The 12,308-nt window shown below is 55.6% G+C and overlaps 1 protein-coding gene across 1 annotated transcript; it reads left to right on the top strand.

Moving 5' to 3' along the window:
* Positions 1-6,097: 6,097 nt before the first annotated feature.
* Positions 6,098-7,579, top strand: LOC126447189 (activating signal cointegrator 1 complex subunit 2 homolog). The gene is made up of 2 exons (XM_050090988.1): positions 6,098-6,514; positions 7,160-7,579. The coding sequence occupies exons 1-2, from the start codon at positions 6,098-6,100 to the stop codon at positions 7,577-7,579; spliced, it is 837 nt and encodes a 278-aa protein (XP_049946945.1).
* The last annotated feature ends 4,729 nt before the right edge of the window (positions 7,580-12,308 follow it).

Genomic DNA, 12,308 nt, shown 5'->3' with positions numbered 1-12,308 from the left:
AAAACGGAAGGCGTGATGCGGCGGTGGTGGTGAGAGCGGGAAAAACAAAACAAAAAAAAAACAACAAAAAAAAAAAGAAGGAAAAACAACAAGAAACAAAAAAGAAAACAAAAAGTCTATCAATATTAAAATGTAAATGGAAATGGAAATGGACCCAGGTATAACCTCCCTGCACAAATAGCAGAGAGTCCGATGGTAATAAAAATGTGCCAGAATGTTAACGTCCCTACAAAAGAAACCCAACGATAATATTAATGAAAGAATGAACCGTATGTAACATTGCAACAGACACAATGAAACCTGATAAATTGTATAAGGGCAGCAGCGTTGACCTTTGGCCCTGTATTCAGAATAAAAAGAGCCAAAGATCGTTACCCCAATGAAAAAGACACTGAAACACGTATGTAACATAGCAGCGATGGCGAGACATTGTAGCATCTGTGACCAGAGAGTTTGCGCTGGACTGCGCGAGTGTTGCGAGCTGTTCTCAGTCAGTCAGTCAGTCGTTGCGAGTCTGTAGCTCTGTGTAGTTGAGGGCTGTACTCTGTCAGTAGTCGTCGCGTGCAGTACGCTAATAGTCGTCATGCAGAGCGGTCGGTCAGTAGTAGGAGCCGAGTGCGGTTGTGTGATGTAGGCGGTTGGCAACACTGGTCAAGATGGTGCATAAGGTATACTGTTAATTAATATAACCATTAGATAATGAAACATTTTATTTATTGTAATTATTCTCCAACAAGTTCCCCAATAATAATGTTTATTTCAAAAGCATTTTTCAAACATTTAATTTTTTATTGAACTAAAGAGTTCGTTGCACTTCACATTTCATTCCACTTCTTTGAAGAAAAATTTCACTAAAATCACAAAAAAAAGAGAATATTATTATTATTTGCAATGCAGTTCCTCCAAGCGCTGCGCAACAACAAGAGCAGAAATGTGACATCCATTTATTCGGAGGTAAGACTTTAATTCTGATTGTTTTGCACAGGGCCAAAGACCGATATTTCGGTGTAATTGAAGTTTCTTGTCACTGAACGGACTTTAAATGTTGTGAAGAATTTATATTTGAGGCAGATTGCGAATTTCACATTTTTGTTGCCATTTTCAATACCTCTCATTGTGGGCGAGGTTACAATTAGCGCAATGTCCATTAGCATCCGTAAATAACATTGTCCATTATTTTAAAATTTGCGGGGAGGTTGCAACACACACAAAAAAAAAAAAAAAAATTGCATTTATATCCGCTCCTCAATTGTAGATACCCCTTACACAGCTGTGTGCAATGAATGAGTGCTGGCTGGTAATTAATTGCACTCCTTGGAGGGAAATGCCATAGGAAGTAGTCTTTAAAAAGTGAATGTTTTTCGTTAAAAGACAAAAGGTACGTTAGAAAAAAGTAATAGTGGGGCTTTTGTTGTTGAACAAAATAAGTACAATGAACATACGTTATCAGATTTGCGCAATGCAGCTTCACACTACCTTTTGATTATAACACAATATACTATACATCGTCCCGAACCGTGGCCAGAGTCGCGAGACGAGCAGAGCACGCCGCCGACGCCCGCTCAGTACAACCGTCCACCCGCTACTACTGTCGACCGACTACTACCTCTCCCGACTCGCGCTACAATATATATATAACAACTGTTCCTGGCGACCCGGTGCGTGCCACTACTGTCGTCTGGCGCGGTCCAAGCGCCGACTAGCAACGATAAATAACTCTCTGGTCAGACAGAGATGCTGTCATGCCTCGCCATCGCTCTGGTAATGAATACATACGTGTTGCAGCGTGCGTACCACCGGAACACGCAGTGGCGGAGCCAAAGACTGTGTTGTCGAGGTCGAGTGCGAGCGGGAAGAGAGGCAGCGTCGGCACGGAGATGCAAGCGAGCGCGAGACGCACGGGGGCTGCGGCGTGGCGCGTTTGCGGTCGGCGCCTTTGGTGGCAACGGCCGGGACAAGCAGCGGTGTATGGTGTGGTGCGGGGCGGACAGGGGCGGCGGTGGACGGGGAGGAGGCGGCGCGACGACGGCATGGGGGCGAAAACGGGACGGGGGACGGCGGATGCTGAGAGGCGTCACGCGCGGACAGGACACAGACACAGAGACACACAGATTGGAAAGGGAGGGTGCGCGGTAGTAGTTGGGAATGTGCGTACCGTGCGGGATGGGAGTGGGCGAGGAACACGGTCGTGGCCCCCTGTTTTGGGTGCGTGTGATGACGTCGGTGTGTTGTGGGAAGGGAAGGTGCTGTGGCGGCGGCGCGTAATGGGCGTAGGCCGAAAAGAGAAAGGAACGTGGGCAGTGTGTTGGCAAGCGTCGGTTCGACTGCGACGTTGATGGGCAGGGCAGGGCAGGGCAGGGCAGGGCAGGGCAGGGCAGGGCAGGGCAGGGCAAGGTTAATGGTGGTAGGAGTAGGCGTGTGGGCGCAAAAAATCTGCCGCTGCAGGCGGTGCCGTAACCGCCATGGCGGGAAGGAGAGAGGGCCAAAGAAAGAAAGAAAGAAAGAAAGAAAGAAGAAAACAAAAAAAAAAAAAAAAAGGAGGCGGGGGCGAAAGTGGAGAGGCGGTGGTGTGAGAAGGGCGGGGGCGGAAGGAAGGCAGGAAGGACAAGAGGCGAGGCGAGGCGACGGCTTGCTTTGTGTATCGGTCGGTCTCTGGCTATGCTTCGTTTTCTGCAGCAGGGTCGGTGCGCGGCGTGGCTCGCGGCAGTGGGAACGCCTGGTGGCTGGACGGCCAGCAATGCGGTTGGATGGGCGGCCACAGCACCGCACCTGTGCCCGAGGAGGAGACGCTGGCGGCGGGCCCTGAGGTGAGGCCGGCTCGGCTGGGGCTGTGGATGTGTAGGTGTGCGCCGCTGCTGCAACAACGAGTAAAACGCGAGAAGAAGGGATGGCGGTAGAGAGGAAAAAAAAAAAAAAAAAAGGTCGTGTTGTGTTGATGCGCAGGCAGACGCGTACAGAGGGACGAGCCCGGTCTGCAGCAGGGTGTGGCCGTGCCGAGTGCAGAGCAGCGGCGGCTCGGTTCGGTTCGGTTCGGCCCGGCCCGGCGGGCCGCGCTGTTGTCGCGGACGTGAGCGCCCCCTGGCGGGTGGCCGGAGGCGGCGCGGCGTGTTGGACGTGTGGCTGGTGGCAGTGCACAATTTGCGAGTGGCTGGCGGTGTGGTGTGGCGGTTGGCGCGTCGGGCGGCGGAGAGAGAGAGGGAGGAGAGGTATGTGTTGCGGGCGCCCTTTGCTGCGCTGCGTCGTTGCGTGTGCCGTACAGGGCGGGCGCTTGTCGACTGTGTGGGCGGTGTGGCGAATTGGCGTGAAACGGCTGCCGAGAGGTGTGTGGTAGCGAGCCGGTCGTTGTCAGTGCGACGGGGAATGTGCGTGCGTTTGGCGGTTTCGGTGTGCTTTTTGCGGCGTGAGAGTGGGAATTAGTGGGGCCGGCTGTTGTGTTGGTTCCTTGTGTCTTGTGTCGCGTAGCTTGATGGCAACGTGGAAGGACGCCGGTTTCGTTTCGAGCCTTGCGTGTGGTTGTCGACGTTGACTGGTTGGCGTGTGCCGATGCACGTGCATGTGTGGGTCGCGAGTGCGTTTTTGGCTGGCTGTGTGTGTGTGTGTGTGTGTGTGTGTGTGTGTGTGTTTTGGGGGGGAAGGGGGAGGCGGTGGTGAAAGTGCAGTCGTTGCCACGGGCGTCGTCGGGTGGGGCTGGGGCGTGCGTCGTGGCGGAAAGGTGGTAGGTTGCGGGAAGCGAGCCCGTCGTTGACGGTGTCGCGTGAGTTGTGAATCGAGCGGGGCGCGGGGCGCGGGACAGGAGCAGCGTGCCGCTGCGTCGTGGTCGTCAGCAGAGGCTGTGCGTGTGCTTGTCCTTTTTTGTGGGCGGTTCGTGCGAGGCGTTTTTGTTTTGTGTTGCCCTGCCCTAGTTGTTAGTTTATTTTGTTTGTGTTTGTTATTTTGAGACGACGACTGGTTGGTGGCGTGCGCGCGAAGTGGCGGTGTGCGCTTCCCGTGTCGTTTGTGTTGTTTTGTTTTTTTTTGCACTGGGCCCCGGGGGGTGGGTGGGTGGGTGCGTGTGTGTCGATTGCCGGCTGGCGAAAGGTGCGCCATCGGCGGGGTGGGTCGCCGGCACAAGTAGAGGCGGCGGCGTTGTTGCTGTTGTTGTGTGGTGTTTGTTTTGTTCGGCTGTGTCGGCGAGCTGTGTTGCGGTGCGTGTGAACGGTGGTGCAAAAGTGCTGGCGTTGGGGCTGCGACTGCGACTGCGACTGCGACGGCGGCGAGCCGCGGGCGCGCATGATAGTGATGTTGTGAACAGCGGCTGTGTACGGTAGTGGTGTTGTTGTAGCACGACGTGCATCCGGGCCGGCGCGGAAAGCGCAGTTGCGGGCGGTTGCCCTTCGGTGCCAGCCATGTCGCGTGAGCGGCGGGTTGCTCTGGTGTCGACACGTGGTGCTCTGGGTTGTTGTGTGGTGCCCTTTGGCCGGTGGGGGTGGTTCGCGTGTGTCTCGTTCGCGCTCGGTATCTGGTCGTGGTCGTGCTGCTCCCCCGTCTGTCGGCGGTTTTCGACGTCGTCTGTACGTTTTTGTTCGTTTGCGGCGTGCCTGCCGACGTCGTCCCGTCGCGACCTTTCAACCGAAAGTGTGGCGCCCGAAGGTGAACGAACGTAACCCTGACCTCGGCGCTTTACGCTGAGCCGAGCGAACCGAACCTAACCTGTGGTGTGGCGAGGTGAGCTCAGCCTGTGAGCCCCTAACGTCTACGTACGGTAAGCTGTCCGGCTCACGCCTCACGTTTGAACGCTTTTTTAACCTACGTTTGACGCTTCTTAACCTAGCACTGACCCCTTAACCTAACGTGTAACCTAACCTAACCTAACCTAACCTAACCTAGCCTCTGACGCCTGACGTGTTTGAATGCTTAACCTAAGTTTGACGCTTAACCTAACCCAAGTCCCCTTAACCTAACCCACGTCCACCTAACCTAACCTAACCTAGATGTGTAAACGTAATGTGTAACGCGTAACGTGTAAGGTCGGCTGGCGTGTGTGCTGACGGCAGATTGGGTTGGTCTGTAGATTCGGATTGCGGTTTGCCTCGGTCGAGGGGTTGGGTCGGAAGCGGCGAGGGGCGGCGGCGCCTGTTGCGCAGGCGGCGTCCGTTTGCGGCGGGCAATTGTTGAGAAACGGCTGTGAATGTTGGCGGGCGAGAGGAGGAGGACGGCGCGCGATGTGGCCCGACGGCTGCGGGCCGATCGGGAAACGGCGGGAGGGCGACGGAAGGCGATGGGGCGGCGGAGGCGCGTTTGCACGGCCGTCATCGCCGCACGCCTCGGCTTGTGTGGCTGTGGCGCCGGCCGCGCTGGCCGGGCTGCCGCGGCGACGGTGTGGGAGTTTTGCCGAAGGTTTGGCCATTGTGGCGGGTCGTCGGCTGGGGCTGTGGGGGCGGCATTTGGGCGGGGGCGGCGATTCTCGGCGGGCCGACCCAGGCTGTAGCGCGCGGTAGCTGCAGTTTGGCCGTGGTTTGCGGCGCTGCCGTGGCGACTGGTTGGCGACTGTGGTGTGGCTGTGTGTAGCCCCATCCTCGGTGGTTTGAAAGGCGCGGGCGGTTGTGGCGCAGGTTTGGGGCTGCTCCGCACAGGCTGTCGGACGTTGGGCGGTAGCAAGCGCGGGAGGCGCGGCGCGGCGGCGCGCAGAGTGGCGGCCGCTCTCTCGGCCGTCCGCGCCCGCCCGCGACACTGGCTGGGCCCTTGTGATTCTCTGCAAGAAAGGGTTGGAGTCCCTTAGCGATCGTAGTGCGTGTGGAAGCCTTGTGCGACTCGCCGCTATCGAGAGCTACAAAACTCTGCGATTCACTTGCTTCTTAGCGAGTACTAAGCAATTTGTCGTGTTATAGGACCGACATAGAGTGTAGGCAAGATAGTGCGGACTAGCCGCACTTGTAGGATGAATAGAGTAGGGGACGACGAGGAGCCAGGGCCCCACCCGCGGGTGGCAAGCCCGCGTTCCTCTAGGCCAGAACAGACACACAGGGCTGAGGTAGAACTCGCGAGCAGGACCACTCAGGGCGCTCGACCGCGACACCCCGCCCCACCGGCCCCCACGCCTGAAGACTTATGCACTGCGATGATTCAAGAGAAACTGGAACAACTCCGCCGCGACCGCGACGCACGAGCAAAGGAACTCGCAAGACGGCGGGAGCAGGACGGCCCAACCACCAGTGCCAACTCATCTTCTGACGACTGCCGAACGAAGAGTCACAATCCGACGGAACAACACAATGCCATGGACTATCAGGACGAATCCAGCGACTCTGATGCACCATTCCAGGAAGTCAGACGCCGCCGGAAAGGCACCAAACGCAGGAAAGCCGAAGAAAATACCCCCATGCAGACGGAACAACGAGCTGTACCCACCACCAACTACTACGCACCACTACAGCAACAGGACCCAGCAATGGAAGACCAACACCAGCCTCAGCCTAACGACACAAATACTCAGGACGCCACGGCTCCGCCGCCGCCGAAACCGAGAATACCACCTGTGACAATCAACTACACTGGAAAATACCTGGAACTAAACGCTCAATTAAAGCAGAAGATCAGCGGACCACTCAAGGCGATCTACAAAAATAATCAGATCAAATACCACTTTGAAACGCTGGCAGACCAACGAGCAGCACTGGACTACCTCCATTCCGTCAACATGCCCTATTTCACCCACCAAGCAGCAGAAGACAGAGAACTCCAAGTGGTCCTCAAGAATATCCCAGAGGAAATTACCGAAGACGAACTCGCCGCCGAACTTCGCCACATGCAATTCACAGTCACGAACGTACACCAGTTCAAGAAACGAGACCTGACCTCCAAGAAACTGATTCCACAGTCGGCTTACTGTGTATCTCTGCCACATGGACAGAAAAGCCGCACCATCTACGACGTACAATACCTCTTCCATACCAGAATTAAGGTGGAAGACTACAAGCCACTTGATGGGCCTGCCCAGTGCAAGAAATGCCTCAAATTCAACCACACTGGCCGGTACTGTCAGATGCCGGTCAGGTGTGTACGCTGTGGCGGCCACCACCACGCAAAGGATTGTACCAAGCCACGAACAGAACCACCCATCTGCGCAAACTGTCGCCAAGAAGGCCACCCTGGGACTTGGCGTGGTTGCCCTGAATTTCAGAAGGCGATACACGCCTACCAACTGCGACCTCCACCATCCAAGGAGCCCCAACAACCACCACAGCCGTCGTTTGCGGCGACTCCGAAGGACTTCCCATCTCTCCGAACACCCTGGACGGCTGCATCGTCGTTATTTCAAACACCAACCCAGCAACAACCAACTCGACCGAAAAACACGGCGCGCCAACGACTGCACGATCTTCGCCAGCAACAACAGCAGCAACGATCCACGGACAACGCCCTCGGACTGTCCGATATCATCGCCGCGCTATCTAACATGGGCTCCATCATCAATTTACTAAAAACGAAGAACGTCTTTGCCATCTTAGCAGATACAGCTCGCAAATTCAACGACGCACCGGATCTGTTATCCAAACTACTCACTCTACTGGAAGGAATCATGGCCTTTTTCACCGACTAACATGGATCAAGAGCGGCATCAACACAGAAACCTTACATTCTGCTTTTTTAACGCCAACGGCGTCGCTCCCAAGAAAGTAGAACTCACCGACTTCGTCGAACACCACAAAATTGATGTGCTACTATTGTCCGAAACGCATCTGCGACCCACCCAAACCTTCAACATTCGCAACATGGTGGGATACCGCACTGACCGCCACAATCGGCGCGGTGGAGGTACAGCAATCTACCTGCGATCTTCCCTCACTCACTCTCTCGAAACCTTGCCTGACATGACGAGTCTTGAAGCCACAGCAGTCACGATCGCCACCATACACGGGAAGCTCACGTTCGTCGCAGCCTACTTGAGCCCTGGCGCAGCCTTCACAGATGAAGACTTCATCTCCATTTTTGATCGATACGACAGAGTCCTCCTTTGTGGGGATCTTAATGCGAAGCATGTAGCATGGAACTCGCGGCAGACGAACGCCAAAGGCACCCGTCTCTACGAACTTGAAATTCGGCTCCAAGCATTCACACAAGGTCCTGAAGAACCGACTTACCTGCCTACTGTTCCACGCCATCAGCCGGATGTCCTAGATGTGGCCATAATCAAAAACATGAATCCCGATCTGTCACTCCAGACGATCAATGACTTGACTTCTGACCACCAACCTGTTCTCGGAACACTGTCTGGAGCTCTTCCAATATTGCCACCGAAAACGAAAGTCTCCACAGACTGGATATCCTACGCCAGGTGGCTAAACAACAATGTGCGCCCCACGGAGCCATTAGCAACACCGGAGCAACTCGACGACGCCATCACTCGTCTGACTTCGAAAATCAAGAAGGCCGCTCACCAGGCCTCCACGAAGTTACTCTTCTCGACACCATATCGCGACCCACTGCCGCCGGCACTGCAAGACTTGAAATATTTGAAGAATCGAGCCCGTAAAAAATGGCAACAGACTCGCAACCCAGCATATAGACGAGAAATGCACCAGCTCTCCAGAGAACTCACGTGGCGTTGCAAGGAATGGCGCGCCGAACTATGGGAGGACCGGATGGCACAAATCCAACACCTATCGCGCGATGAATGGGCACTCATCCGTAATATCAAGAAACCCAAGCCACCAAAAACGGCGCTCACGGATGGCACCAACCTAATCTTTGACAACCTCCAAAAGGCCGAACTTTTCGCGGAAACTTACGAAACACAATCACGCCTGAATTTTGCAGACTTTGAGAACGATGAGGAAGAGGACGCGCGCACTCGGGCAGAGGCACACCACATAAGACAACACCCCAGCGGAGACCGGCCAGAACTGACGTCTCCAGGAGAAATTCGCCGCATACTCAGGAAATTACACTCCACATCTGCCCCCGGACCTGACGGAATTTCGAACGACCATCTGAAGCATCTCCCACGGAAACCACTAGTGCTATTAACGAGAATACTCAACGAATGCCTGCTGAAGGAACATTTCCCACCACAATGGAAACTGGCCAAGATCATACCCATCCCGAAACCGGGTAAGGACCCACTTCAGCCTGCGCACCACCGACCAATCAGTCTCCTTTCCACGATGGGCAAAACGTTTGAACGTGTCATCTTGGCCCGCATCAAGCCGCCCCTCTTGGAAAATGACGTCATTCGACCAGACCAATTTGCCTTTCAACCCAAACTTTCCGCCGAAATCCAGCTGCTCCGGATCTCGGAACACCTCACAAACCAAATCAATCTAAACCACTACACAGCAGCCATTTTCCTGGATGTTCAACAAGCGTTTGACAAGGTGTGGCGAGAGAAGCTCATAAGTAAACTCCGGAACACCACCGACATCCCCAACTGTTACATCAAGATTATCGACAGCTTCCTGACCGACCGCCGTTTTTACGTCCAACAGGCCGACCAACACTCAGACACCAAACATCTCTCCGACGGTATACCGCAAGGATCGGTACTCTCTCCCATCCTGTTCACCATCTACGTAAATGACATGCCCAAACTGCCGAACATCATGCTAGCACAGTTCGCTGATGATACGGCTCTCCTTACCAGCAGCCGTTCATTAGATACAGCCATCACCCGCTTGCAACACCAGATCGATATCCTCCTTTTGTGGGCAACTGATAATAAAATCACTATCAACGCACTCAAGACAAAGGCCATACTTTTCACTCGACGGAGACCGATTCTTCACCGCCGCCTCCAGATCAATGACCACGCCATCGAATGGTCCACCACGACGAAATATTTAGGGGTCACCCTGGACCATAAACTCACATTCTCAGCCCACATCAACGACAAAAGCCTCAAAATCATTCGCGCCATCCATGGACTATACCCCTTCTTAGCAAGCACTGACCTAAACGTAGCTACGAAGCTACGCATCTACCGCGCGACAATACTCCCGCTGATGCTATATGGCTGCGCTACGTGGGGAATCACATCCACCACCAACATCCGCAAACTACAACGACTACAAAACCGGTGTCTAAGAATCATTCTCAAAGCGCCCAGGTGGTCCCGAATTATATCTTTACATGATGAACTGCAAGTCTCAACAATAGATCAAGTAATCCAACTACACGTCCAGCGTCTCATCAACAAAATAGACGACTTAAGGGTATCAACGAGACAACTCGAAGGAATCGCAACCACCCAACCTGAACCATGGCATAAAGTCAAGGTCCCCAGGGCCCTCACAACTCAATGAAAAGTGAAGCAAAGGTATGTAGGGCAAAAAGGACCCCTGTGAGCCCAAAGTCGTACAAAAGATAACAATAAAGATGTACAAACCTACCTCTCACCCTTGGAAGTCCAGCCGCCAAAGGCGGTAGCACTTCGGCAACGACACCACACAGGAAAAAAAAAAAAAAAAAAAAAAAAAAAAAAAAAAAAAAGTGATTCTCTGCTCCGCTGCTGTGCTGTGCTTGCGTGCCTGCCGTCCCGCTCGCTCTCGCTCTCGCTCTCGCTGTGTGTTACGCGCGTCGTCGAAATGGCAGATCAGGCGGCTACGAACGAGACTGCTGCGGCACCCGCCGCCACCGGCACTACGAAGAAGGCCAAGTCTGCGTCGTCTGCGAAGAAGCCGCGCGCCAAGCCTGCGCACCCGCGCACCTCTGAGATGGTGACGGCCGCCATCAAGAGTCTGAAGGAGCGCGGCGGGTCGTCGCTGCAGGCGATCAAGAAGTACATAGCCGCGCACTACAAGCTGGACGCGGAGAAGCTGGCGCCGTTTATCAAGAAGTACCTCAAGTCGGCCGTCGTGGCGGGCGAGCTGGTGCAGACGAAGGGGAAGGGCGTGTCCGGCTCGTTCAAGCTTGCCGGCGCCGGCGGCGGGGGGGCGGCCGAGGGCGGCAAGGCTCGTGCTGGCGGTGCCAAGAAGAAGCGCGCCGCTCCGGCCAGCAAGGAGAAGAAGGGCGCCCGTGCGGCCGGCGCAAAGAAGGCTGGTGGCGTGAAGGCGGCGACCGGTCGGAAGGCGGGCGCCGCCAAGAAGGCGTCTGCGGCGTCGGCCGCTCCCGCGGGTGCGAAGAAGGCGGCTGCGGCCAAGCCGGCCAAGGCCAAGTCGCCGTCGAAGGCGAAGAAGGCCGCCAAGGTTCCGACGAAGAAGCCGAAGGCGCCGCGCCCGAAGAAGGCGACGACGCCGTCTAAGGCGAAGGCTTCGCCCAAGAAGAAGAAGTAGAGTAGAGGAGAAAGAGATGGGAAAGGAAGGGTTTGGCGCTTGACTCCGTCGTCCCCACCCCCCGTCGTCGTCTAGTGGCGCGCAAGAGACGCGCGGCCCAAAACGGCCCTTCTCAGGGCCATCAAAGCACGTCGGGGAAGGTTTTGATTGTCGTGTTGCGTTTGTTTGGTGTGGGTGTCTGTCTGTCTGGCGTTTCTGTATGCCCGTGGGGATGCTGTTTGCGTGCCGCGGTGGTTGGATTGCGGGGGTCGGTGGCGGGTGTGGGCGGCGGTAGCGGTAAGCGGTGTTGTTGTTGTTGTCGTGGTTGATTGTCGCCGTGTTTGTGGCGGCGGCCGACGGTTGGTTTTCTGTCACGTTGTTGTTTTGTTTGAATACGTTGGTTGGCTTGCCTGCGTTCGTTCTTCTCGGATGTCTGTCTTGTCGAGTCGTGTCTGGTCTTTGTTTTGTTCCTTTGTGTGTGTTATGTTTTGCAACGGGGGGCACGTTGAGATGTGGGAAGGAGTCGGCGGGGGATTTCGGTGGCGTGTAGAGCGAGCGAGCGCGCCTGCCTGGCCGTTGGCCGTCGGAGTGGAGTGCGGGTTTTTTTTGTTTTTGTTTTCGAAACGAAAGCGGCGGCCGGCCGGCCAGCCACCCGTGCGGTGTGACGTCGGCCGTTGGGTATTGTGCGCTTGGAGCGCCGGGGAGGGATGATGTGTGATTGTTGCGCGCTGCTAGCAGGCAGGCAGGCAGAGTGAGCGGGTGTGGCGGACGGACGGGAAGTGGTGGTTTTTGTTTTTGGGTTGCGGGGCGAGAGGCAGGCGACCGACAAAGTTTGCTCGCGACGGAGAGATGTTAGTGGCCCTGAAAAGGGCCGTTTTTGTTTGTGCGGTGCGGTGCCGCGGCGCGGTTTAGGCGCGCTCGCCGCGGATGCGGCGCGCGAGCTGGATGTCCTTGGGCATGATGGTGACGCGCTTGGCGTGGATTGCGCACAGGTTGGTGTCTTCGAAGAGGCCGACGAGGTAGGCCTCGCTGGCCTCCTGCAGGGCCATGACTGCGGAGCTCTGGAAGCGCAGGTCGGTCTTG

This window comes from Schistocerca serialis, unplaced genomic scaffold (genome assembly GCF_023864345.2).
Source record: "Schistocerca serialis cubense isolate TAMUIC-IGC-003099 unplaced genomic scaffold, iqSchSeri2.2 HiC_scaffold_49, whole genome shotgun sequence".
NCBI lineage: Eukaryota > Metazoa > Arthropoda > Insecta > Orthoptera > Acrididae > Schistocerca > Schistocerca serialis.
This window is presented reverse-complemented; position numbering and strand designations above follow the sequence as displayed.

Bases quoted from the DNA above. Each gene is read 5' to 3' on its own strand.
- LOC126447189 (XM_050090988.1), top strand. From the start codon at position 6,098: ATGATTCAAGAGAAACTGGAACAACTCCGCCGCGACCGCGACGCACGA. The intron at 6,515-7,159 runs GTGACAATCAAC...CCTGAATTTCAG, and splicing joins CGAAACCGAGAATACCACCT to AAGGCGATACACGCCTACCA.